The sequence below is a fragment of the Neofelis nebulosa genome, chromosome 4, assembly GCF_028018385.1.
Source record: "Neofelis nebulosa isolate mNeoNeb1 chromosome 4, mNeoNeb1.pri, whole genome shotgun sequence".
NCBI lineage: Eukaryota > Metazoa > Chordata > Mammalia > Carnivora > Felidae > Neofelis > Neofelis nebulosa.
Genome location: NC_080785.1, coordinates 137,664,546 through 137,692,342, shown reverse-complemented (window position 1 = coordinate 137,692,342; position 27,797 = coordinate 137,664,546). Strand labels below are relative to the sequence as shown.

The following is a 27,797-nucleotide window of genomic DNA, read 5'->3' as shown; positions in this document are numbered from 1 at the left end:
TGTTTTTGAGCACCAGGCTGGCATTTGGAAAAGGCAGGTATGTTATAACATCCTGTCTCTGTGTCCATCTCTCTTCCTAGGAGGCAGCCCCAGGAGGGCGGGGATGGAACCTAAGGCAGCTCTACACCGTCCAGAGCTGGGGCTCAGGAGTTCTTTGGCTGAATCGGGTCAAAGAGGACTGAATTAAAAAATTCTGTCGCAGCACCAGCTTTGCCCTCCTCAAAGCGCTATTTTGTCTGCTCCCTGGAACAGAGGGAAGGCACAATGATAGGCCAGAACATCACAGCTCTTTTTCCCCCCGACATGTCCCCAAGTAGTCCAGACAGACCACTGCAGGAGCCCATCCTAATAAAATCCCACCGGATGCCTTCGTTTGCTTCAACCTTCTTCCTGGGTTTTCTAGGCAGCATGAAAGCCTAGTTACGCTTCTGCAAAGAGCTTTCTTAACCAAGGGCTCTCAGAGTCTCTTCACCGTGAGCACAAGTTTTACCCACCCAGGCGTTTGCTAACTCCACAGAACAATTCTTATTACCTTAGTAATCATGAGTTACTGAAAGAGAGGAAACGCAAAACACGAACGCTGCACCAAGGGAAAACTTGGTCAACCGGCACCTGCCAGAAAAGCCCGGAGGGTGGGAATGGAGTGAGGAGGCTTCCGCGAGGGCTCCTCCCCAGGGGGGGCTGCTGCAACTTCCAAGCTGAAGGTCTTTGTGTAAGAGGTGAGGGGTGTGGTGGACCCAGAGACTTGTGGCTGGCTGGTGAACAAAGGAAGGAAAAGGGAAAGGCAAGGGTGCTTCCACTTTTCAAGGTAACATAGTTGAACGAATCCAAGATTGAATTGGCCGCAATCACTGGTGATTCATTTTGAGAATATCACAAAGGGCCTCTTTCCCCCCCAGTTTCCGCTGTAGGGATTTCCCAGGCTAAGAGGGCAGCCCAGTTTGAGTCACCGGGTTGAAGAAACCTAGAAACGATAACGTGAAACAGATCAACTACACCCATAAAGGACTGTCAACCCTGTGCCCGCAAGAATTCTTTCAACACTAATTTCTCTATCATCAAATCTGGGTTTTTGTAAGTCTATTTATAATGGGACTCCAGCTTTCTTTCTTTGCTCTGTATCTTCCCCCTCTGAATGGTCAGAGGGCCATCTAAGAAAGAACTGACAAGTTGAAATTATCATCAATTATGCTGGCTACGCATTACCAGGTATCACAATGAGGAGCTTTCCTTCTTTTTGGGGTGTGGCCAGGTATCTCTAATAGAGAGATTTCACAGGAGCTCAATATCATTTCATGTCTGTTCGACTGAAAATAACAGCATTTTTGAGTGCTGAGTGCATTCTAGGCACTTAACATTCATTATGTCCTTGATTTCTCACAAGAATCCCACCAGAAAGGTAATATTTCATTACTGAATTGTCAAGAAAAGCTAAGGTCTAGAAAAGCTAAATACATGATTGGTCCACCATCACCTAGAAAATAAGTGGCAAAGCCAAGACAGAACATCCGCTTTTACCTGTTCCCAATTTTTTGTCTTCCCACTCCCCTGATTGCCCTTCTAGAAACTCTATAAAGACAGGACTTAACAAAAGCAAAAAGGAATGTGATTTAGTACGACAGTCAAGTAAAGTGTGACTCATCACAAATGTCCATAACATGACATATCTCTTGCTATGAAATAATTCAACAACCTCACTCCGTTCGTGCATACGTGCCAGTCAGCCCCCATAAATCCCCTGGGGCATGTGCCCTAATGTTCCCTATTCATCCCCCAGTCTGATACCTTGCAACCACACGCTGACATCACAATATTTATTTTGTTAATGGGTGGGAACAGAGGAAGTGGCCATTTATGGGGCATGCGTTTTTTTTTTAAATGATTCCATTCCTGGCATTTGTGAACACCAAAAGCCCAGCGTTCAGCTCATTTCCCTGAGGATTCGAGGTTCTGAAAAGAATGTTTCGGGAGACTGGGGACTCTTGTCGTTTCTACTTCTAGGAGTATCTTCTCTCACTCTGAACTCATTGAACAACCAGAGTCAGTATAGGTGGCGAGAGAGCGAAAGAGCAGACATCTCTTGAAGGAGAAGATGACAGAGACTAAAGGGAAGGCCAGTCTTGGCGGCCAGTGTTCATGACTCTTTGCCACACCCAAATCTGGTCGCCATGATATGCCATCCGCGGTATTCACGCCTTGCCATTGCTTTTGTTTTCTGAGTATGGGTTTCAATGCTTAGTGGTAACCCACAGGGTATCATCTTCTCATTGCATCTGGCGCCATCTTCTCACCAACAGCCTCCTTATTCGTGGACTGGCTGAAATTCACTGCTCACTTCAGCAGTGATCAAAATCAAGCATCAGGGGCTCAGAGCCTGGAGCCTGCTTCCGATCCTGTGTTTCCCTCTTTCTCTGGCCCTCCCCCGTTCATGCTGTGTCTCTCTCTGTCTGAAAAATAAATAAACGTTAAAAAAAAAATTAACAAAAAAAAAAAAAAGAAAGGGGCGCCTGGGTGGCTCAGTCGGTTAAGCGTCCGACTTCGGCTCAGGTCACCATCTCGCGGTCCGTGAGTTCGAGCCCTGCGTCGGGCTCTGGACTGATGGCTCAGAGCCTGGAGCCTGCTTCCGATTCTGTGTCTCCCTCTCTCTCTGCCCCTCCCCCATTCATGCTCTGTCTCTCTCTGTCTGAAAAATAAATAAACGTTAAAAAAAAATTTTTTTTTTTAAAAAATAAAAAAAAAATCAAGCATCAGGGCCTCACGGCTCCTAACTGACTCAGAGTTCCAGGGTCCGAGGCAAGCCCCACGCTGTCTCCTCACGAGTCCCAGTCACATCTGTCAGGGTTGCTCTGTTGGAAGAAGCTCTGCCCGTAAACTTTTAACTTTCCACTGTGCGATGTGCGGCCACGCAGGCACTTCCAGTCCCACTTATCCCCAGGCCAAATATCGGGGTAACGACTGCCCTTTGGTGATGATGTCCAGACCCTCTGAGGCCCGTTCTCACACTCGGCAGCATTCTGTAGGCTGCTGGAAAAAACTGGAGCTGGACAGGCTTATAAAAAACAAGGAATGTGCCTCCTCCTTAAAGAACCCATCACCTCAGCATACTCTCCCTGGGAGGTTTGCATTCTTTAGAGTCCCCAACTTTCCATGCATGATCCTGGGCCCGTAGCTTCTGTTCGAGTTGAAGTGAATCAAGATAGGAAGGACACACACTGTTACGATTCCCATTTGCAGATGGTGAAACTAAGACCGATAGGTTCAAATCATTTGACTGGTGTTACAAACCTAACTGAACATATAAAGGTCAGGCTGGCACCAGATGCAGTTCAAACGTTAAATAAGGATTGTTTTAGTGGTCATCGGAGGTGTACTTGTGGGGGGTGGACAAAGGTGAATGCTACATACCTAATGCATCAGAAGCAGCAAATGAAAGGGGGTGGGGTGACAAAAGGGGGTGAGAAGGAGCTGTGGTAAGGCCCTCACAGTCATGAACTATTAATGGCCAAGGAAGGGAAAGTTGTTTTTGCCACACGTGGTTGAATATGAGCTTTTCAGGGCGTGTGCTCACACCGTCGACTAACTGTGGGGAACTCAGAGGAAAAGACTTAGGTTTCTCTTTGCCTTGGTTTCCTCATTTCCTTAAAGTACAAACAATACCACCTACCTCACAAGGTTGTTGTACGGAAGAAATTAGATAATCTAGATCAAGGTTTCTCAATAGTGGCATTCTTGATGTCTGCAGCAGGAAAATCCTCTGTTGGCCAAGGCAGTGAGGCTGCCCTGTGCAGTGGGGCATGTTCAGCAGCCACAATGCCCCCCTGGCCCCCTACTAGATGCCAATACTGTATCCCTCACCCTCAGTCATGACAATCAGAAACGTCCCCAGACATTGCCAGATGTCTCTAGAGAGGCAAAACTGCCCCGGTTAAGAACCACAGATTTAGCAGCGCCTGGGTGGCTCAGTCCGTTGAGCATTGACTTCAGGTCATGCTCTCGCGGTTCATGAGTTGTAGCCCCACTCTGGGCTCTGTGCTGACAACTCAAAGTCTGGAGCCTGCTCCGGATTCTGTGTCTCCCTCTCTCTGCCTCTACTCTGCTTGCACTCTGTCTCCCTCTCTCCAAAATAAATAAACATCAAAAAAAAAAGAAGAAGAAGAACCACTGATCTAGACAAAGTGTAGGGGTACGGCACACATTTAATAAATCTTATTAATGAATGTCCACCCTCCTACCTACTTTTCTTCCTGAGATGTCTTTTCTGTGACCCCTTCCAAACATCCCCAGGTCTTCTGTTCCAATATTCGCATTTAAAACAATCTCTGGGGGAAGGGACGTGACAAATGCATTTACTTTGGGAGTGTTTTCACTTCAATCTGGGTAGAGCAACCTGAGCCAAGGACACCACGTCAAATGAGCTCAGTGTAAGCACTAGTGACCTGAGTGAGACCAGTATTTCAGGGAAGTTTCCTTCCTGCCTTCTCAGAAGATAGTTTATGCAAAGGGTTATATATGCTACCCACTTGTAAGATACGAATTAATGGTTCCCAAACGGTTCTGTGGAACTTCAGTTCTAAGTGGATGGGAATAAACCACATAATTAGAAAGTTCTGCGGTACATGAATTTAAGAAATTTTGGGTAGACCAAGATTAAACAGATCTCTTTACTTCTCGGGTCTTCTCGGGGTCTTTCACGTGCTACTCTGCACCATAATTACTCATGAAGAGATATGTTTTGTAGCTTTTTTGAAACTCATTTTTATATGGCACCAATTTTTGTAGGCCAGGAGTCAGCAGACTAGAGCTTTGGGTCAAATCTGGCCTACTGGCTATTTTTATAAGTAAAATTTTATTGGAATACAGCCAACCTCATTCATTTACATATTCTCTATGACTACTTTCATACTACAATGGCAGTTTGAGTAGTGACAGAGACTGTAGAGCGTCTAAAGCCTAAATTCTTCACTACCTGGCTTTGAAAAGAAGAAGTCAGTTAACCCCTTTTATAGCCTGAATGGTTTGTGAAAAACACTGCTTTGAAGAACCTCAGTGTTAGAAAGGATTTAAAAGGTTACTGCTGCTTGTGGCAGTGTGACTTCACAGTGGCCAGCTCCTTCAACATCATTTGGGGAGCTTGTTAAGAATGCAGATTCTGGGCATCCTGTCCTGACCCACGGAACTAGACGTCTAGGGGCAAAGTCCAGGAACTGAAGTTCAATCAAGTCACCCACCAATTCTTACGCACAACTGAGTGCTGCTGGTCTAACCTGATTGCCACCCGGGTAACTGAATCTCTCCTCAAGTGTCTTTGGCCTCCTTCCTACCTCGAAGGGTGGGGAACTCACTACCTTCCCCAAAGCCCATTCTGTTCTTAGGCTGGGAAAATTATCAGAACGTTCTATATGCTGAATATATATAAGTCCTCTAGGAAGCCTACCCATTGGCTTTCATTTCCCTCCACTCCCACTTACAACTGTGGAGTGCATGGAAGCAAGAAGGCAAAGGGCAAAGTTACCCAGAAAACCTACATTTATAATTCCCTGGATCTAGTATTCCTCAGGAAGCCTTCTCTGGCTGCTCCACATCCCGCCCTGTCCAGTGCGTTCAAAAGCATTGGAGGTTCCTCTGTGCAATCTCCACGTGTCTGTGATCCGGTATTGTAGTGAAAGGTCCAGATATCTGACCAACTCAAATAAACCTGAAGCCCGAGCCCAGTCTATCACTCCATAGCTGTGGGGCCTTGGGCAACCGACTTTGCCTTAGATCTTCATTTCCTTCTCTGTAAAAAGGGTGTGATTATAGCACCTACCTGGGGATGGTTTTGAGGCTTTGATATTACAGGTACGACAGGGCTTAGCTCGGAACTGGTTTATAGTAAATGCTCGGTGTCATCAAGGAGGGGATGAGGTTCGTATGTCCCTGAGTGGACGATGACTTTCTCCAGGGAAGGGACCGTCCATAGCTTACCATCCTTTGAATGCCAGTGTCTATCATATAATAAAAAAGAAAGACCGAAGAGGGCCGCTAAAACAGCGGCCAAGAGCAATGAGAATGAAAGAACTGCCTAGTTTCAAATCCCTTTACCACCTGTTGCCTCATGTGTGGTCTGGAGGAAAGAGCTTGATTTCTCTATGTTTGAGTTTACTCCTCAGTGAAAGCACTACCTAGAGCGGTTGTGAATGTTAAATAAGATAATGCAGGCAAAGGACTTAGCGCATAACAAAAGTTCAGCAAGGGCTATAATTATTATTGCTAACACCATTGTTATTAATAGTGCCCCCTCAGCAGGCGCCGGTGGGTGCTTAGATAAGAGGCTTGCCTAGAAAACATGTCTGTGCTCATGAAGAAGTCTTAGCTCTTTTTTTTTTTTTTTTTTCCCTACTTCTTATCCTTAGATCCCTTGGGAAATACATAGGCGGGGAGACAGCTAAAATTTGGGACTAGGCTAACAGAGGCCCAGGCAAATCCATCCTAGATTTATATACAGAGTAAATCCTGTGGCTACATTAGGCTGTGCACAGTTAACATTTCCCTCGGTGCCGTAAACCAGACGCCCCTCTCCTCCCCAACTGTTTGCAGCATATTAGGTGCAGATTTCACTAAACTCCTAAACAAGGAAATGACAGTACCCAAAGGAGATGGAAGAATGTCTTGTGTCCAAACCAAATAAAGGAGAGACCGTAAATACCAGGGCTCTGAGACATCAACATTTATTCTCAGAAGGCCCGTCTTTCTGCTAAACCTGACTCTTTCATCCCCCAGAGCCTTGCCCTTGCGTACCTCCCTCCGAGTTGAGGCTAATGGCCAAACATGAGCACCTGGGGCTTTTATCACACCTGCTTCTAAAGAGGTCAACAAAGTTGGATATTGAATGTCCTACTGTCTGCTTTATGAGCTGAACATTGTAATAGGCTCTGGGGGCAAAAGACAGACACACACAATTCTCGCCCTTCTGGAGCTCATAGTCCAGTCAAGGATACAGACGTTAACCAAAGAATTTGTGGTTTGCACAGTGATGCAAGCAGAAGGAACAGGGCAAAGGCCCTGTGGCAGGAAGGAAGAAGGCACGTCAGAGGAACGAGAGGGGGCCTGCTTGATTATAGGAGCAAACGGCATGGTACAGAATGAAGCTGGAGAAGAGAGGGAGGTCAGACCACAGCAACACATAGCCGCTCTAACAAATGCAGTCTTTCTGTGCCAAAAAGAACAAGAAGCCACTGAAATATCATAAGAAGTAGATTGATGGGATTTGCATTTCAAAAAGATCAGAAGAGTACTAGATTGAACAGATCCATTAGGAAGCTATTACAGGTAGGCTGACAAGAGATGGGTGCTGACACTGGCCAGTGCTGATAGACAGCAAAGGGGAAGACAGGCGGGACGGACCCAAGAGGTGGAACTGAGATGAGGAAACAATACCTTAGATCGCAAACTAGGAAATGTAGAGCTCCATTCTCCTGAAAAAAATAATAACACGGGGATTTATAAGCCTTCAAAAGTAGAAAAGGAAAGGCGATTCAGTCTTATTGGGCAACACTAATGATATTTACAAATCTATCCTGCTCCATTACAAATTTAGCTTAAAAACTTTATGCATGATTTTGATAAGGGTGCCAAGACCATTCAGTGGGGGAAAGAACAGTCTTTAGAATGAATGGTGCTAGGAAAACTGGACAGCTACATGCAAGAGAAGGAAATTGCACCCTTACATAAGACCAAATACAAGTATTAACTCAAAATGGATCAAAGCCCCAAATGGAAGAGCTGAAACTACAAACTCTTAGAAGAAAACACAAGGCAAAAATCTTCACAACATTGGATTTGGCAATGATTCCTCGGATAGGACACCGAAGGAACAGCCAAAAAGATGGACAAATTTGACTTAGCGAAAATTAGATAATCGTGCCCATCAAAAGACACTGTCAACAGAATAAAAACGCAATCCACGGAATAGGAGAAATATTGGCAAATCACATATTTGATAAAAGATTAATATGCAAAATGTATAGAGAACTCCTAAAACTCAACAACAAAAATGATTTAAAAATGGGCAAAGGACTTGAATACACGCTGCTCCAAAGAGCTACAAATGGCCCACAAGTACATGAACAGATGTTCAGGATCACTAATCGTTAGAGAAATGCAAACCGAAACTCCAGGGAGATGCCACCTCACAGCCATCAGGAAGGAAGGCCGCCTCCCCAAAAATCAGAAAATAATGTGCTGCTGAGGACAAAGAGGAGTTGGAACCCTGGTGCCCTGTTGGTGGGAATGTAAATGCAGCCACTGTGGAAAACAGTACAGCATTGCCTCAAAAAATCAGAAGTGGTCCACCATAGGATCCACCAATTCTACTTCTGGTTATATACCCAAAAGAATCGAAAGCAGGGTTTTGAAGATGTATTTGTACACCAATGTTCACAGCAGCATTATTCATAAGAGCTAAAATATGGAATCAAGCCAGTGTCCACTGACAGAGGAGTAGATAAACAAAACGTGGTTCATCTCTACAACTGAAGGTCATTTAGTCCTAAGGACGGACGAAATTCTGACACAGGATACAACGTGGAGACAACTTGGGGGACATTATTCTAAACGAAATATATTATTCACCAAAAGACAAATACTGTGTGATTCCACTTTGAAGAGGTACTTAGAGTCATCAAAATCATAGAAACAAGAAAGTAGAAAGGTGGTTGCAAAGGCCTGGGGTTGAAGGGGAGACAGAGTGTTATTGTTCAATGAGCACAGAGAGATTCAGTTTCACGAAACGAACAGAGTTCTAGAGATGGGTGGTGGTGATGGCAGCACAATATTGTGAATGTATTGAATACCACTGAACTTTGTACTTAAAAATGGATAAAATGGTAAATTTTATGTTAGGCAAAAATCAGGGGGAAAACTGGCACAAATTCAAGGATTCACTGTGAAGGGCACAAATGCAGCTTCACAGTGTATGCTCTGGTTAGTTGCAATATATAATTCCATAATCAAAATTCCAAGTTAGAAATAAAACTATTTATAGCAATATAGATCACTTTACACTAGCATCGGAGCCAGAAGAGAGTGGGTTCAAATCCCAGTTCAGTCACTTCCTGGAAATTGACTAGTAATATCTCCATCCTGACCCTCAGTTTTCTCATCAGTCCAATGGAAAAGATGAACCCTGCCTCGTAGGGTTATTATGAGGCTTGAAGGATATGACATAAGGATTAAATGTGGATCATGTGTATAAACTGCCTAGTCCTGAACTAGTTTCATATATATATGGATATATATATATATATATATATATCCATATATATATATTTTAGCTCTTGTCTCCATCGATAACACATTGCCCGGCAGGAACAGACACAACAGGAAGAATGAAGGGTGATTTCTTTCAAGACAGGAAAGTCGTACCATGTCTCCATCCCCAGACGATCACCTTCGACAGGGGCTGGTGGATTTAGAATCACAGTAGAGAAACCTCTTAGAAGTAAAAGGATAGGGCAGTTTCAAACATTTTCAGATCACAAAGAAATACATTATAGGCTCTGAGCCAGTTACAACTCTGCTGTTTTCCATTTGATCTGATTGTATTTCATTTAAAAAAAAAAAAAACAATCTGGTCACGACTCAACCAAAGTGAGGTGTTTTTTTTTTTTTTGTTTTGTTTTTTGGGGTTTTTTTTGACCCTGGGGTCATGACTCACAGTTTGAAAAACACCTGGTTAGGGAATTCACAGTGTGCGTCCTTCCGGGAAGCCTTCCTGGAACACCCTCACCCTGTGGAGGCTGTTCCCACACTTGAATTTCCTTGGCTTCAATGATTCCAGGCTATGCCTCACCATTTATTCATAATGCTTCTCTTGCCTCCCTAGATAGACTCCCCATGGGTGTAGCCTTCCAAATCGGCCCTCCTAGCCTCCTCCATTACTTCATATCCAGGAGACCTAATTTAAGAAGCTGGAACAGTTTAATGTATATTGAAGGTAGCACAGGTAGGGGCAGATGGCCAGGAGACTAGCATCTGGTCCAGTTAACCTGCTCTGGCCAAGCACTGGCTCTGTGCCTTGCACTGTGCAAAGCTCAGGAAGAGGACGGCTTTCTTCCAGATTCCCAGGGCCCTCGAGGCTAGGCATGTGCTCAGATTGTGGGAACAGAGCAGACAAGCTTCAGCGTAAAGCCTCCGAGGGCTCCTGAACAGGGACACCTGGCACGATGAGACCTTTGCCCTGTGCAGAAACAGCTTCCTTAGCAATAAATAGAGCAAGACTCCGTCGCCCGAAGGCAGGGCAATGGCGCAGATGGCCTTGCGGGGCCTCAGCTTTGGGAAATAACCGTTTGCACTGGAAGCTCCCCCTCCCGTGTGAAACGCACGGAGAAGGGCAACTCTGCGCAGGCGCTTCCTTCCAGCAGGCTGGGAAAAGGAGCTGCTCTGATTTCTGCTTGACTGTTTAGGCTCGGGATGGACGTTCAAGACCCAAGCAGCTGAGAAACCATCCCGTCGCTGAATTGACTGCAGCCCCACTAGCGTGGAGAACAGCGTGGCTGTTGAAGAGGCAGACAGCAGTGGATTTCCAAATTGCCTCCCCCACTTCCAAGCCGTTTGACAACGAAGATACATACATATACATATATATATATATATATATATATATATATATATATATATATATATATATTTTACCTCTCTGAGCTTCTCTTTCCACACTGTAAAATGGACTAATAATAATATCTCTAGAATAGGGCTGTCAAGAGCATGAAATGAGACTCATATACGTAAAGCCCCTCATATAGTCCCAGGCACATTGTAAATCTTTAGTAAATGGGAGCCAGAGTTATTATTTTTCAACACTCAATACAGCATAACTGAGGGGGAAAAAGGCAGTCACCTGAAACAGCTCTTCCTCCTTTCAGCCAAAAGGACATATTTTCCTAGTGAGAAAACATGGATGGTAGCCCTCCCTGCCCCCCCCCCCCCCATGCTCCTAGAACACCAAGAGATTTTATCTCAGGAGCCTCTGTGTGATGCTAATGTACAAACATGACTTAGCTGATGATCACCTGTGAGCATTGCAGATAGAAGGATGCCTCTGGCATTGGCCACCTGTCCCGTGGGGGGACCTCCCAGGCTCAGGAGACTTCAGCCAGCCTCTGAGCTTTTCAGAAGCAGGTTTTAGTAGATACTCTTTGGAGGCCTCCCCACTCCTCCTCTGGTTTTCCCCACACCTGCCAGAAGCCCTACTCCCTCCTCTGGGAAAACACACCCCTGGCCTGCTCCCTGTACTGACTCCCAAGGGCCTTCATCCTCCGTGAAACTGTCCCTGAGGACTCCAGCCTCTATCAACCCTTCTTTTCGTTGAGGTCTTACAGTGAAAATCTACCATCTAGAGCAATGCTGTCTCACAAGAATAGAATGTGAAAATAGAATTTTACATTTTTTAGGAGTAACATTAAAGAAATTAAAAAAAAATAAGGTGAAATTGACTTTAAGAAAATATTTTGAAGTCTGCTGTGTGTTTCACGTTTACAGCATATTTCAGTTTGGACTAGCCACCTTTTGTGCGCTTCGTAGCCATGTGCAACAAGGAGATTTTGAAGACTGAATGCTCCCCTCAGAAAAAAAGTAAAATATTTCATTAATATTTTTTCATATTGATTACATGTTGCAATGATAATATTTTGGCTATAGTGAGCTAGATAAAATATATTATTTCCATTGGACACTCCTTGGCTCTTTTTTTTAAAGATTTTAAACAGTGTATTTATTCATTTTTGAGAGAGCGTACGTCAGATAAGGGCAGAAAGAGAGAGGGAGACACAGAATCTGAAGCAGAGGCTCAAGACTCTGAGCCGTCAGCGTGGAGCCCAACACAAGGCTCGAACTCACCAACCGTGAGATCGCCTGAGCATTCCACAAGCCTCCACTCCCTGGCCCTTAAGGGCCACTTGCTGCTCTTTTTACTAGAAAGCAAAGGCTTTCCCCCACCCCCTTGTACCATGTACTTCCCACACCTGGGTCTGCCCCCAAGCCGACAAGTGGATAGAGAAAAAGAAAAAATGCACAGTTACCCACCCCCAACTCTTCAAACGTAGTTCCTCTGGTCAGAGAGAAGGTTGGGGAGCCTGCCTAAACTCTGCTGCTGTTGTCACTGACCAGGACTACAGCTGACAGGTCTGAAGCTTGCCCACGGGCCGGAGGAGAAGGGGGAAGAAAAAACAAAAGAAAAGACATAGATTCCCACTCTCTCTGTTCCTTAGGGTCCCATTTACACTCCTTGGACTAGAAGCAGGGGCTCTTCTTGGGGTTCTTTCTCCCCGTAACCACATGCTGTTTCAGGATTCATATTGCCCTTGAGCCCGGACCAGAAAATGTGGGAGTAAAAACCTAGGAAATTCATGGTCTCAATTTTACTTAGAGTTCTGGCTTCCTTTTCTAATCCACCTGCTACCACTTACTTTTCAGATTCCTCAGATAGAAGCTGCGTGCGTTTTGTCTAGGGTTTTTGCCTGCATTCAGTGGGAAAAATAAGGTAGAGTGTGTTTATGTCATTTTAACCAGAGCCAGAATCCTCAAGAAACACGTTTTTCAGTGTGTTGTATTGCATTCAGTCTCTATGACACTTGATCATACACAAATGGCATCTATAGAAACTTAGATTGGATTAATTAGGATATCATATTCTAGACCATGCCAAGTATCCACTATACTTGCACACTTAGAATGGAACAGACTGCTTTTTGCATTGAGAACAAACACAAAGGGATTTCAACACTTGTCCTTGAGTCAGGAATGAATGAAGAATAATCGGTGACTTTTTTCTTTGTGAAAAGTTTAAACATCTATTGCCCCACATTATTGACCGTCACATATGAGTTTAGTTACAGAATGTATATTACCTCCATGTTTTCAGACCACAGTTTTGTAAACATCTGACTTGATAAGGCAGCTGTTTTATTTATTTGGAATCTCTGATCATCACTCATAGTAGCCTTAAACTTCCTTTTATGGTAGACAATAGAGCTTGGAATTAAGTAATTAAGCATGGATTGCCGAGAAGAAGTACATCCATTTATATGGATCAACTAATTTCCCAAAGTATTGTCCACTTAACCAAAAAGGAAGTGATCCACACCTCTAAAAATCATTAGAGGGCCAGTCATTACTTTGGACACATGATGTGCTCACATACTCACACAGAGCTGATAATGCACTGATAAGGTGAGCCAAATTCCAGAAAATGTTGTGAAATAATTGGGTGGTTAAGAACATCACAAAACGGCAGAGTTATTGGAAATGATATCGTGGATATTTGCATAGTAATATGTACAGCACAAAATGTTTTTATTTAGTTGGTTATTCCTTCTTATAGTCATCATTTATTAAGTGTCTATGATGTGTCATCTGTTTCCTAGACCCTCTCATATGCATAATTTGTGAGTAACCCCAGGTATGTTCTGCTTAAACCAAACCTTACACATAAAGTCTGAACTGACAGAACAGGTATACAGAGAAGTATACAAGGATAAGTTATTGAGTTCTTAAAACAACAAACTTCAAATTCTTTCCATTTACACGTATTAAAGCTACACACATTTTGGGGGACTAGAGACTCACTAAGGGGCAAAAGCCAGGGCTTTGGATCAGAAGCACCTAGATTCAAATCCTTAAAATTAGTTTAAACCTCGACCTAGTCATCTCTGACTTTCATTAGATAACAGTATCTATGTCAAAGGATTGTGGTCAAGTGTGTATGATATAATGCAGCTCAAGTTCAGAGCACAAACAAACATGTGGTAAGCTCCCAATATCTGTTTAACTACTATATAAACTATAAAGTTCATTTGTATGATATATAAAGCAAATTATTTATCAATGGTTTATATACATATATATATTTTTTCAAATATTTGAATTTGTTCTATTACCTATAAGTTTAGAAGAATGATTACATGTAGAAATAAGACAGGGAATGTGCCGGAATCAAATATTTGAATTTTCATGTTTTCACAACTCCTGTCCTCTAAATGATATCAATTTAATATTTATCTTATTTTCTCGGGCTATTTTTATCTTTCTCACTTACTAAGCAACCATAGTGTATGTTTGAGGATCTACGGAACCCATGTGAGACATCATCCTTGCTCTCTCGGAGTTTACTTGCTAAAAAGACAAGAGGTACTTGAAAAGGTAAATCTTTTGGAATGAGGATTATTTGTGTTGCTAAACTTTGTGCGGGGGGGGGGGGGGGGGGGGGAAGAAGGCAAGTTCGCTCACTCTTCTCTTTATGTTTCCCTCACTGGGTGGTGGCTTTAATAAGATAAGAATACTTAAATGGTTATTTTCTTGTGCTTTCAAGTGGGGGTTAAGTCTTTGAGTGGAGTGAGCAGAATACAGAGCAGAGATGGCTGCACACTGAGATAGTCTGGGAAGTCGAGAATCATTTAAACAGTAATATAATTTGTTAAGTACCTCCTGGGGCCTAGGCTTTTTGCTAGATGTTTTCACATTTAACCCACACCATAAGGATGCGGTATTACCTCCATTCCACTTCTGTGGTCGGTGAAGCTTAGAAATGCTTTGGGGCGCCTGGGTGGCGCAGTCGGCTAAGCGTCCGACTTCAGCCAGGTCACGATCTCGCGGTCCGTGAGTTCGAGCCCCGCGTCAGGCTCTGGGCTGATGGCTCGGAGCCTGGAGCCTGTTTCCGATTCTGTGTCTCCCTCTCTCTCTGCCCCTCCCCCGTTCATGCTCTGTCTCTCTCTGTCCCAAAAATAAATAAAAAACGTTGAAAAAAAAAAATTAAAAAAAAAAAAAAAAAAAAAAAGAAATGCTTAGTAACACGCGCAAAGTAAAGGAAGCAAAGCCCAGTGTAAACCCAGGAGGGTCTGGGTTTTTTGTTGTTGTTGTTGTTTTGTTTTGATATCAGTCCTTAGCTCAAGTCAAGAATAGGTAACGCCTTAAAATGCAGATGTCTGTTCCTCTTGAATACCTTCCCTTATCCTTTCTTCAATGGGTACAATTCTAATGATTAATGTGCGACGCTGGGACCCTACCCGGCTCACTTCTGTCTGTGTCGTACGTTGCTAAATTAATCACAGGGCTTTTGTCCACAGAAACTGGACTTCACTTCAGAATCCTTCTGAACACAGCATCCCAAAGCAGTCAGTCTCAACCAACTGACCAAAATTAATACTAAAAATCTGTTTGATGTGTCTCCCATGACACCCTGCTGATGACTTTACTAATAGCACATATAAGACTACGTTTAAATGATTCGCTTCCCTTTTAGTTTTAATCATAAGGCTTCGGTGACAGGACCATTCATCTTCCCAAATCTAGCCCCTGTCCACAGTCTGCCACATAACACAACAGGCACCAAGTAGAAGTTTTGTTGGATCCAATGTAAGAAAATACTTTCTGTTTAAACCTCTAAGACTACTAGGGGTGCCTGGGTGGCTCAGTCGGTTGAGCGTCCGACTTCGGCTCAGGTCATGATCTCGTGGTTCGTGAGTTCGAGCCCCGCATCGGGCTCTGTGCTAACAGCTCGGAGCCTGGAACCTGCTTCGGATTCTGTGTCTCCCTCTCTCTCTGGCCCTTCCCCCCTCTCTCTCTGTCTTTCTCTCTCTCTCTCTGTCTCTGTCTCTCTCTCTCTCAAAAATAAACATTAAAAAAAAAATAAACCTCTAGGACTACCAAAATGCTGAACACGTTATTGGCTAATAATTAGAATTGCTAACATTTATCAAGAATTTATTATTTGCCACAGATGGAACTAAGTACTTCACATATATTAATTTTTAAATAGTGTTTAAACAAGGATTCCATGAGATAGTTACATTATCCCCATTTTATAAATAGTGATACTCCAGGTCAGAGGGCTTAAATGATTTGCACAAGGTCACAGGCCCAAACCCACATGTTCTGACCCCCAAACCATACTCTTAACCACTACACTGGTTACAGCAAAAGCCCATATAGGATATAATTTTCCATCTCATGGCGTATTTATATAACTGTATTGCTGCCCATTACTGGCCTTCCAGAACTCAGCCAGGTGGTCCCTGAGCTTTATTTCAAAATTTTGCCAGAAAATTAACATCTTTCCCCGCTCTTCATTGGGGTCCTCCTGCTAAAACAACAACAATCCCCCCAAACTTGTGAATTAACCGATGAGAAATAGCTTAAGGTCCCGGAGAAGTCTCTCCCCGCTTTTCCAGTTCCTTATCCCCAAAACCATTTTCGGGTCTACTCTGTGCTGGCCACCGTGGCAGGTGCCATAGGGTACAAAGTTGAATAAGACTTGCTTCCCCACATGAGCATACTCACAGTCTAGTACAAAAGGAGCTGCATAATAACCATGGGCTGTTATTCAGAAAGGCAGGGAATGCTCTGGGTGCATGAGGAAGAGCCACTCCGCTTTGCCTGAGAATCTTGGATGGTGGCAGAGAATTATCTGGGACGCAAAGGAAGGAAGGGCACGCTGTGGAAAGAATATATGCAACATTGTGTTTCAGAGTCTAAATCCAGGCATTCCAGGGACATAACTGTTGATTTCAAGTCTCCGGTAGGTCCCTCCTGTCCCTGGCAACATGATTTGGGATCTTGTAAATCGAACTCCAGTAGATGTGCCCTGGAGCTCTAGAGTTCCCGGCATTGAGGCGACCTCTGTACATATGTTTCTTACACCAACACATGGAAATATTCTTCTATTTATTTATTATTTCAATGCGGTGGTTGATCATGGTGGTTGAAGGGTTATCACGAATTTTTGAGGATTTTAGTGCACCTTTTACATACCCTGAGGGTCCACCTTGTGAAATCAATGAACGCCTCAGGAGCATATTCTTCCAGAACTGAGACCTTCAAAAAGAGGCACATAAGTCCCCAATTTCCTATGAAAGACATTATTCAAGTGTCCTCAAGTGACAGATGGTCTAATAATTTGCAAATACGTGCTCCTCACACTCTGAGGTCAGCTCTGTTTTACTTAAGAGCTTTCACTCACACGAGTACCATCTGGAGCCCACATCCTCTATCTTAGGCTTCAAATAAATCCTGATTTACCTCAGAAATATTTGCCAAGAGTCTGCTTGCTAGAAAAATTACCAGTTTCTCTTCTTTGAGGACTGCCTTTGCAGTATATGAAACCTACCTGGTAGGCGTCCATTGGAATACTCTTTAAAATGCTACAAGAAGATACCTATTGAGACAAAGATTTGGGGAACTGAAGCTAAATCTTCTTTTTCTTTTTCTTCTTGGTATGTGTGGCGGGGGGTAGTCTGCCAAGATTAAATCATTTTCTTTTAGCTGAAGCATCCTAATCCAAATTAAAGCTGCATGTGCTACATCATCATCCCGAATGAATACTGCTGAGGTTTCTTTGCCAAGCATCTTTTCAGCTAGCAGAATTTGTAAGTCTGGGGCACATTTTGATCCGATGATGTTATGTACGTAGAAGAATGAATGAGTGCTTGAGGATGAACTTCAAATCGTGAAGGAATCATGTGCTATTGTGTTCTTTGAAAAACCTGAAGAATGATTTTGTGGGGTCCACCCCCTAGTATGCTGGTGGAACGTTTGTGGCTAACACCTGGCAAAGGGAACCTGGGGGCTGGTGCTGAGGTCTTCTCTCCGGGGCAAAAACCAAGGTGCATATAAGATTTTATCAATAATTCCAAGGTGTTATCCAAGCCCAGGCCTGGGTCCACAGCACTCTGGAAAATGCCTTAAACATTGGAGCTAAACCACTGAGAAAGGCAAGGAAGCTCATCTAGCTACTCTGTTTTTGTGCCAGTCATTAAACCCACAGACGCTCTGAGCACTGGCCAGCTTGCCGGGACTGGAAATGGACCACTCCTGTCCTTTCACACTGACTTCCGCCTGAGAGCAGGAAGGCATCCCTTTCCTCTCCAAAGTGGACCCGGATGCAGCAGATTCAACTAGTTTTAACTTTTTTTCAAACTTGATTAATAGTCATTTGAGTCAATTCCGGGTAGGAGGTCGGTCCTGCACACATAATTTTTTTTTTTTTTTTGTAAATAGGGAAGTGAGTAATTCTTAAGTTTTAGGGCAGGAAGAAAATCTGGAACTCTACCAAGTTTATTACATTTGGGGGGAACAATTATAAAAGGCTTTTTAAAATAAATTTATTTAGGAAATCACCCACAATTCCATTATCTAACAATAATGTTTTTGCCACTTCCATGTTTAAAAATCTAGTCTTCTCAATATTAAAACTATAAAAATGGGATGATGGCACCTAATATTTTGCAGAATACATTTCATTATCAAAACCTTTTGATCATTTTTTGATACCCTTAATTCCTAAATATATTCGAAAAGTTGACATGCAGCGTCACCTAGTAATCCACAGAATCCTCTTTGGAAACGCTGTAAAAAATCAAACCAGAAAATATCTCAAGAAAGTTAACAGAGAAGGCTCTAGTAAGAAAAAAACTGGGTTTGAATCCCAGTTCTCCCACTAACCAACCAAATAAGCATGAACAATGCATAAATAATTCAAGTCATAACCATTTAGTGACCACCTGCTATGTGACAGGGACTTTGTGAAGGGTCTTGCCTGTGTTAATTTCACTTGATCCCGGAACCCCATATGGCTAGTGCTATTAGTATTCCTACTTTGCAGATGAGGATATAGAGGCTAAGGAATGTTTCCTGAATAAGATCACAAAGCGAATCAACACGAACTTGATCTGGCCTGTGTCCACTCCACCAGACTGAGTTTCCCTGATGCTCCTCCTCTGACTCTTGGAGACCTGGTCCCCGCCCCACCTCCTTCCCCACCGCTGTTAGTTCCCCTAACACTGGGCTATTTCTCACTCCCAGCCTTAGTACCAACTCGAACACTCAACCCTCCCCTTCACCCTTTATGTTTCCCTCTCCATGCCACTTGCTCCAGGAAGCCTTCCTGATACTTCGTTATACACTCTCTTCATTATATAGTCTCTTCATTCATATGCACATGTTCATTAAGAACACTTTTAGGGGTTAATTCTTTTGGTAACTATGAGTTCACCTTCCATCTCCCCTGCTAGACTGAGGCTCCAAGGTGCCCTCACATCTGTATTATTTACCCCCACAATGTGAGTAAGTGACTCATCCTGAAGTCTTTAACTGGCAAGGTGGTCAGTTCCTATTAGCTCTTTTCTAAACCTGTGGCTTTCAGCATGACAAAAGAAAAGTATAAAAGATGAAAGAAACTGCTCAGTTAACTTGCAGGACTTTGGGTGAGTAACCTTGAGACACTGGGGGTTTTGAAAGCCCGGTCCATCCTCTGTTTCTTTTTGAACAGAAGCTCGAATCTGCATACACCATTTTTGCCAAGAGAGAACATGAATGGCTATGGAGGAAGTGCATTTACACTGCTTTTTCAGCCACATGAAGCTTTAAGCCCACGGAACTGTCACTAAACAAAAATTTGATCGCGGCCACCGAGCTTCTCCCACTATAATTAAGACTGGAATAAGAGGTCCTAGAGTGGTTGTGCTAAGGCTCAATTTCTCCTGTGAGGGGCACCCCTGCCTCAGTTTCCATGGCTAAATAAATAAAGGAAATGCTGCATCAAAACTTGTCTTGAAAATTCACAGGGCACCTTAGCACATTAGTCAGACTGGGAGGTCCTGCGGGGAGAAAAAAAAAACAACTATGTAACTTTGTTCAGTTCCTGAGTTTATTTGGCCATGTTTAGTCATAGAATGCTGCCTTGGATTAGATTATGCCAGAAGCAGACCCTGAGATAAGGATTTAAGCGCAAGAAGGTTTATTTGGGAGGTGAATTTGTAAAAAGCACCAGAAGGGGAGAAAGGGAGTGAGACTGGGGAGGGAAGGAGGCCGATGCAGGGTGCGTGAATGAGCAAATTTACCCCTGTAGGCAACTCGAAGGCAGCCTCGCTGGGGACCCATGGAAGAGGCTCACCAAAAAGGTGACCTGTCTCAGCAGTGAGGAAACTGGATTTTATTCACCCACTCTCATCAGTCGTACACCGAGGGCTGCTTTGGGGGCCACTAGCTTCCTGGCACTTCCGGGCCACTAGCTTCCTGCATGGTAGCTGGAGCATGATGTCGGGCAAAGAGTAGCAGGTATTTACAACAGAGCCCCGGGTGACATGCACAGGGACTGTGAGGGCTGAGGGGAGGTGGGTGGGACCATGTCTGCTGCACCAGTGTCCCTCTCTGCCTTTCTTTTTTCACACAGGACACCCATTCACACCTGGTGGACGTGGTAGTTGAGGACCAAAATCTGGAAAACAAAATTCCAAAATTTGAAATTCAAGCCGTTCGATGAGTTCCCAGAAGCTATCCTTCAGCTGAACACACGGAGTGAATGCTATGCTGTAGTTTGCAAAACCCCAAAGGAAATTCCTGTGAATGCCACCAAATACCAAACATATAAATCTCAAGGCTCAGCAGAAATAGCCTTGGAAAATCGTAACTTATGGGATGCTACATCAAAAAGCCTTCTAGGGATCCAAACTTAGAATGGGGTTCTAACCCAGGCTGTCTGTGAAAGCGAAAAACCCTATTTCCCACAGCCAAGAGCACCTTGTCCTACCAATGTATGGTGACAGCAGGCTACGTCCACAACAAGCTAGGGCTTGTCATGTAGAGATACAGACAAAGCCGGAGAGCTCCGGGGAACCCCACTCTTATGGACTGTCTTACAGTCAAGCCAAGTCAGACAATATAATATCAAGAAACCAACAGAGAAAATAGCCATCGATGGTGGTACAGACTATGAAGGCATTAAAATGGATAATGGGAGAAAGAGCAGCTTGGGGGGAGAATCACTTTAGGCCGAGTGATCTGGAATGGCATCCTTGAGGAGGTGAAATACGACCTGTCACCCCCTTGCTTCAGTGGGAGAGAAAGAAGGGGATTTTAGGATGATGAAATAGAAAGTTCAAAAGCCCTGAGGGGGGAATATGATTGGAGTATTTAAGGACTCAAAACAGGGGCCTGGAGTGTCCTGAGTGAAGGGCAGAGTGCTAACAGTAAGGTTGACAAGGAAGGCTACAGTTGTAGTGTTGTGAGTAGAAATTTGGTGTATTTTCCCATCCTTTTCATTGTTCTTAAGGAAAAAAAAAAAAATCTCCAAAAGCATCAGGGAACATTTGCTGAGTACCAAATGATGCTCCCATGGTCTAGGTCCAATTCTATTTCCAGGCAGCCATCTTTTTTTTTTTTTTTTTTTTTTTTTTTTTGAGACAGAGCACCAACTGGGGACAGGGGTGGAGAGGTGGAGAGAGAGAGAGAGAGAAAGAGAGAGAGAGAGAGAGAGAGAGAGTGAGCAAGCACATCCCAAGCAGTATCCACACTCAGTGCAGAGCCCAACACAGGGCACAATCCCACGACCCTGGGATCATGAACTCAGCCGAAATCAAGAGTTGGGCGCTCAACCGACTGAGCCACTCAGGTGTCCCCAGACAGCCATATCAATAATCTCATCTCATTCTTCAGCATCTCCCACCAAGATCTCAAGTGGCCTCAGAGATTAAAACCTGACTCTAAAAGCTGAATGCTGACCTACCCTTCAAAAGTCTTACAGCCCAGTCCCAAAAAAGCAATAATGCAAAGAAACAGGGCACAGTGTTGCTAGGACTCACTTTTTGCTGGAAAGATGTCTGCTGAGTATACACCATCTGATCTCACCAATGGCTTCAACCGAACCTTCGAGGCATACCCCAGGGCTGTCCCTTCTGGACTGCCATTCACTGACTCTACAGGAAGGATCCCCAGTGGCACAGTCACAAGACTCCCTCAGGCTGTCCCCTGAGGATGCTATTGGATAGGCTGTCTCAGGAGCGCACTTGGCCTTGTATGGCAAGAGAAGGTTGCTTCTTCACCCTCTGGCAAAGCCTAGGCCAGGAGATGAGGGGAAAGAAGAGGCTAGGTCTTGGCCTTTAGGGACAGGGACATCACAACAGAGGGCTCTGTCATCCTGCAGGAGCCTGGACAAACCTCAATTTTCTTTCACTGGCAGTTACTGGGCACCTGATGTATGCGGAACAGGGCGCTCCTGCAGAAGTGAGTCAAGCACAGACCCTGCCCTCAAGGTGTTTGTTATCCTGTAAAGAAAGAAACACTGGTCTCTCCTGGTGGTAGCAAGCAGAATGGAATCAGGGTCCAAAGGGACATTCGCACAGAGAACTTCAGGACAGTCAGGGGAAGGGAAATTCATAAGCTCCCTGGCTTTCTTTGGCTTTGATAGCAGTTAACTGGGCTGACCAGGTAGGTGTAGGACTTTATGGCTCCCTTGTCACACTGATGAGTCAGGTTTTTTTGGGCTGAGGATGAGGCGACACTATGTCAGGCAACGGAGCACTATTGTCCAGAGACACGGGGAAGTGAGCAGGAGGAAAACAGCTCATGGAGACCTGGAACAACGTCCCCTGTTCCTCATAATGAGAGCCACTCTGAGATGTCTTCTCAGAAGAGAGTTCTCTCTCCCACTCTCACTACCCCCACCTTTTGCTTCTGCTGTTCCCCCTACATCTGGGTCCTCTCAAGATCTTTTTAACAGGCTCCTAGGTAGACAGTCTGTTGGGTGTGAAGGTTACACTTAACCTTGGGCAGGTTGCTTCATCTCTGTGTGCCTCGGTTTCCTCATCTGTAACAGGTGGATGTTAATGGTACCTACCTCAAATGGAATCTGTGAGGGTTAAATGAATTAATACACAGAGACAGAATGGTGCTGTCTCTGTCGTCAGCCTAAGGTGCTTATCTTTGGTTCCCTAACTGTGGCCAGGGTAACACGCTCTCGTGGACGAAACGGCTATTTACCAGTTACATTTACTTGGAAGGCAGCTGGGGATATTAGATGTGTTAAGGTTTCCTGGATGCTTAGGACCTCTTAGATTCCTCTCTTCTATATCACAGTATATTTCAAAACAAATTTTAAAACTTAAATGCTATCAGAAACGAATACAGGATCACTAAAAACCAGTTAGGAAAAAAAAAAAGAGTCTAGCAAAAAGCGGATGAGCATCAGAGTAGAGGTGGAAGGAGTCACTCTCCCGCCTCTACAGTAACCCTGCTAATTCCATGTGGTCTGCATGGAGCTGACCCCACTGCAGGGGTGGGCCCATGGACCAGACTGTCTCTCCCTTAGGACTTCTGCTGTACCTAGTGAATGATGCTCTTTTCTCCCGGGACCCTTAAGAGATAAGGTTGAATATGTTTGAAGATTCTGACGGTGAAGAATAGAGAAGCAAGCACATTCCAGCTTTCTGGATGAAAAGAAAGAAGGGTGGGAAATGAAAGATCTCCAATGACAGTTTGAGGACCTGCATCCAGTGGGGCCCCAAACGATAACTTCTATTTATTGGCCAAAAAGTTATATGAGCGAATATGTTTCTTTTATATATTTTTTCACTTCAACTTGTTTTGGCTGAGATTCTGTTACTTGTCAATGAAATAATTTTGACCAACCATCCAGAAATAACCACATTTGCACTTGTGTATATTTCCTTCCAGTCTTTTTTTTTCCCTCGCTCAATCTCTCTGCATAGTTTTTTTTTTTTAAATGGAAGTGGATCTTGATCTACAAATTTTAGTACTTTTTTTTCCCTTCCTGATCCTGTTATAAAATTTAGTGCCTTTGATTAGCATCTAAGTCTTTTGGGGAGAGGGCAGAAGAATTTCTGCTGCCCCCACCCTTCCCTGTCACCCTTCTGATCCCTGGAAGGTATTTCAGAGGGCAAGGGGCTATCCCGTGACATCCACAGATTGGCAGTTCCTTCCACACTCAGTTCTATACCGCTGAGCTGGAGACCATCAACTTTGATAGAAACTTTGGCCTTAGGTCAGCTTGGACTCCTGCCTGGTCTTTCAAAGCACTTTCCTTTTAAAGCCTCCAAACCCAGCATTTTCCATAAACATCTTGCTGCTTTTTTTTTTTTTTTAAGTGGAGAGAAATTCAAGGGTGAGCATATTGTATATTAATGGTGGTCCAGAGACATGCAACACGGACAGGAGTTTCAGGAATCCAAAAAGGGATGCACAGCACGCATTTGACTGGCAAGCAACCATTTGGAGGATAATTAAAAATTGAAAATGCTGTAATCACATGGTAGGAATTATACCTGCGATTCCTAAAGAAAATCTGGGGTGAAGCAGCCTTTGCTTTATAATTAGCATGATGAAATAATACAGGCTACAGAACATTTGCTAGCAATTATGGCTTGCTTGCTCTGCTTATAGCTCAAAAGCAACAGCAACGTTTGTTTTGCTAATCTCTCCTCCGGATTTGTGAATTATTTGTTTTTATTATCTTAAAGATAAACTGGAAAGAAAAATCCAACGCAGGGGGAATTTTCATAAGACAGAACACTTGAGTTGTCTTTGGATGGGGACACCACACTTAATTTAATAAAAACCAAAGCAGACCATGTTGGAAGCTCTAACGGAGGAATGTGTTTATAATGAGGGAAGGGCCACAGGTCAGAAAACAAACACGGGCTTTGAAACTGTGGATAATGGTCATACCCGTGATGCCTTATTCTGCCCGGTGATTCTGAACAAGTCACATCACCTTCCTGGATGCTGACTGCCCTCCTCTGCCTAGTGATAGCAATCATACCTGCCCATCTCAGAGGCTATGAAGAATGCAGGGGATAGCATGCTTTTGATTATGAAGAGTGCTTTTATAAATCCAAAACGATAACACTATTATAGTGTTCCGATACTGTTCTCTAGAACTTACAGAGGGCTCGCACATCTAACAGATGCTGCTGTTATAATTCCTAGCCATCTTCCCCACCTTGTAGATCACAGATGTCAGCTACTTGAGTAGAGATACTGTTTGAGGGTCAGACAGTCAGGGATTTTAACCCCAGCGTGGGCCGTGTGACCTTAGGCGAGTTAGTGATCTCTCCGGTCTTGGAAACATCCTGTGTGCGGTGGAGATAAAGAAACGCGTGCCTAAGGGTGCCTGGGTGGCTCAGTTGGTTAAGCGTCTGACTTCGGGTCAGGTCGTGATCTCGCGGTTCATGAGTATGAGCCCCACATCCGCCTCTGTGTTGACAGCTTGGAACCTGGAGCCTGCTTCGGATTCTGTGCCTCCCTCTTTCTCTGCCCCTCCCCGACTCACACTCTGTCTCTCTCTCTCTTCCCTCTCTCTCTCTGTCTCTCTTTCAAAAATAAATAAACATTAAAAGAAAAATTAAAAAAAAGAAAGAAAGAAAGAAACACCTGCCTAACTACCTGAAAACTTTCTGGTAGATAGCAGGTACACATAACTAATTACGGTAAGCAGTAACACTCAAGTATTAGGGTCAAATAGGCTGATAAATGGGTACAGTAAAATTATAACAACATCATAACAGCTGTCGTGTTTTGACCACCTTCTCTGCCTTGAGTGCCCTTCTAAAACTTTCACATGTATTAACTAAATGATGCTCACAGCGCTTCTATGATGAAAGGACTGTCATTCTCAATTTATAGATGAGTAAACTGAGGCACGCAGGGATGAAGTGTCTTACCCAAGAGCATCCAGCTAATAAGTGGCCCAGCTGGGATATGGCACAGGAAGTCTGGTCCCAGAGTCTGCACCTGTAACTTTCATACTGCACTGTCTCTCTAATTGCTAACATTTATTGAGTGCTTACTATGTGAACATTGTTCTACCACTTTTCTAAGTGGGTTTCAATGATTAACTCCTAATATTCTGAGCAAGCCTTTATTAGAGTTATTGTTTACTTTTCAAAAAGTGATGCCTAGTTAAATTTGATTGTCAGATAAATGACAAGTAGTTTTTTATTATAAGTATGGCCCAGGCAATATTTGGGAGGTACTTATACTAAGAAAATATTGTTTACCTGAAATTAAAATTAAAATTTAACTGGGCATTCAATATTTTATCTGGTAATCCTACCCTGTGGGGTAGGTGGAAACTAATCTAGTTCCTTGTATTGAGCAGACTTCAGGAAACAGTAATTTCTACCATTATTGGTATTTTCAGGTTATTCTGACATCTGTTTAAATTGTTCCCCTAGCCAACTAAAATGAGAAGCTATATGCATACAAAGAGTAATAATTATGATATACTAATAAAACGTTAAAATAATGGTGCCTCTGTAACTTGTAGAAACTATCCAAATGGAGTCTCATGACAATCCTGTAAATATTATCTCTATTTAATAATGAGAAAATGGAGTCTCAGAGCCATTAAATAATTTGCCAATAATTACTGGCACACAAATAAAAAGCTAAATACAACATTACACTGTGGTTCCTAGGATATGAGAGCCATGCCATTGTATCTCAGGGTTTATAATGACGAAAGTTAGTGGGAGTTTGGATTCTAGCCCCAATTTCCATTAACAGCAGGACACATCTAAAAACTCAAGGCACAGTCAGCTCTATAAAACGAGTCAGCAGCAAAAGAAAAGGCAGATGGAAAAAAATAATATCTTCAAAATCACTATTAAATGATCCAAAAGATCATCTCACATACTTTTTCCTTGCCCCTAGTGAGATTTCTATGGTGCCACAACCCTCAGGGATATGTCTGGAGAGTATCCATTTATTTTGAAGTTTTAATGTTCCAGGTGCTTTGATAAGAACTTTACTACCCCCTCAAGTAACCAAGAGGTAAAATTCTCATTGCATATATGGGAAAACCAACATTCTGGAAATTGTCATCTGCACAAGGTTTAGCTTCTGGCTGAAAAGTAACAGAGCTGAGCCTGCACCCCAGTCTTATATGACTTCACAACCTCTTCTTCTGAAAGATACATGATACACGTGCTGCCATGATCTATCCCATCCCCACTGCAGACATTACTAGTCGATCACGGTGTTCTTTCTCTTTGAGCCTGGAAATGACCACAGAATCCTTCTACTAACATTACTCTGGGCAGCCACTACAGGTCAACGGCAGCAGACATTCAATGTTATGCCTAGTAGCCACCGCTACAACACCTCCTTCTGATGCACACCTCCGTCTTAATGGTTACAGTGAAACAAGAGTCAACTCTGCCCGCTACGTGATGGATGCTACCTTAAGGAGACTGTTTGGTAACTTCCAGAAATGGAATTCGACTGAGATGTGATGGTTCAGAGGATGCAGTCCAACCGCTACTTATAGAGACAGAGAGGATACCATGTGAAGAGCCCGGGGCTCTCTGCCACCAAGCCAGTTGTGAAGCCACCATTTCCAAAGTCTTGATGCTGCTGTGATGGTCTGTTGCTTTCCACAGGAGGAAAACTGCACTCTACTCCTGCCAAGAAGGAAGTTTAAAACTCCACCTCCTCTCTGAGGAGTTAGATTTCACTCTCAGACAGCACGCTCTCACAGGCTAGTGACTGGTTTGAAGCTGAGAGTGCCCTCGGATTGTGACACGGTACAGATTGAGGAGGGAAACAGGCCACTCCCCTGGCTTCCCAGTCTAGAAATCAAGCCCACTTGGTTCACCTCTTTGTGCCCCCAGTTCCTCCCAATATCCCTCCCCACCCCCAGCCCACATATAATGATGCTTTTCTTCTTTCCCTTTCTTGGGGAAGGATTTAAGAGCTGTATGGACACACCCGATTCATTGTTAGTGAAAGTTCAGGAAGAGACCGTGAACCCAGTTAGGAATGAGCAGAATCAAAATGAGAGTAGGAGGGAAGGAAAAAGGGAACATTACCCTTGCAATATGCCTACTGCTAAGATACTATAACTCAGAGATCTCACGATTGGGACCCCCAAATTGTATTTAGGCCCCATCCTCCTCACCCTCATTGTTATCGAAACCGGCACAGAGCAAGTTTATCAGGGTCAAAATACACTCCAGCATAGGGAAAGTCTATGC

General features: G+C 43.7%; 1 protein-coding gene and 1 long non-coding RNA gene across 9 annotated transcripts in view; one reads left to right on the top strand and one right to left on the bottom strand.

Annotated features, from left to right (window-relative positions):
* The window catches only part of LOC131509943 (uncharacterized), a 320,351-nt gene that overhangs the window by 225,180 nt on the left and 67,374 nt on the right, over window positions 1–27,797 (top strand). The window contains exon 4 of one of the 7 annotated variants that reach the window (XM_058726280.1): window positions 81–2,357. The exons of 4 other annotated variants lie outside the window; for them this stretch is intronic. In XM_058726280.1, coding sequence (XP_058582263.1) covers window positions 81–114 — 34 coding nt within the window. In that variant the 3' untranslated portion in view covers window positions 115–2,357. Of the gene's footprint in view, window positions 1–80; window positions 2,358–27,797 lie in introns of those variants that run through there. 2 more of the 7 variants (XM_058726274.1, XM_058726276.1) reach the window with 2 other exon arrangements.
* Window positions 16,235–27,797, bottom strand: part of LOC131509948 (uncharacterized) — a 227,078-nt gene continuing 215,515 nt past the window's right edge. For both annotated transcript variants that reach the window (XR_009260820.1, XR_009260821.1), the window contains exon 5: window positions 16,235–16,465. This is a non-coding gene — a long non-coding RNA (uncharacterized LOC131509948). The remainder of the gene's footprint in view (window positions 16,466–27,797) is intronic.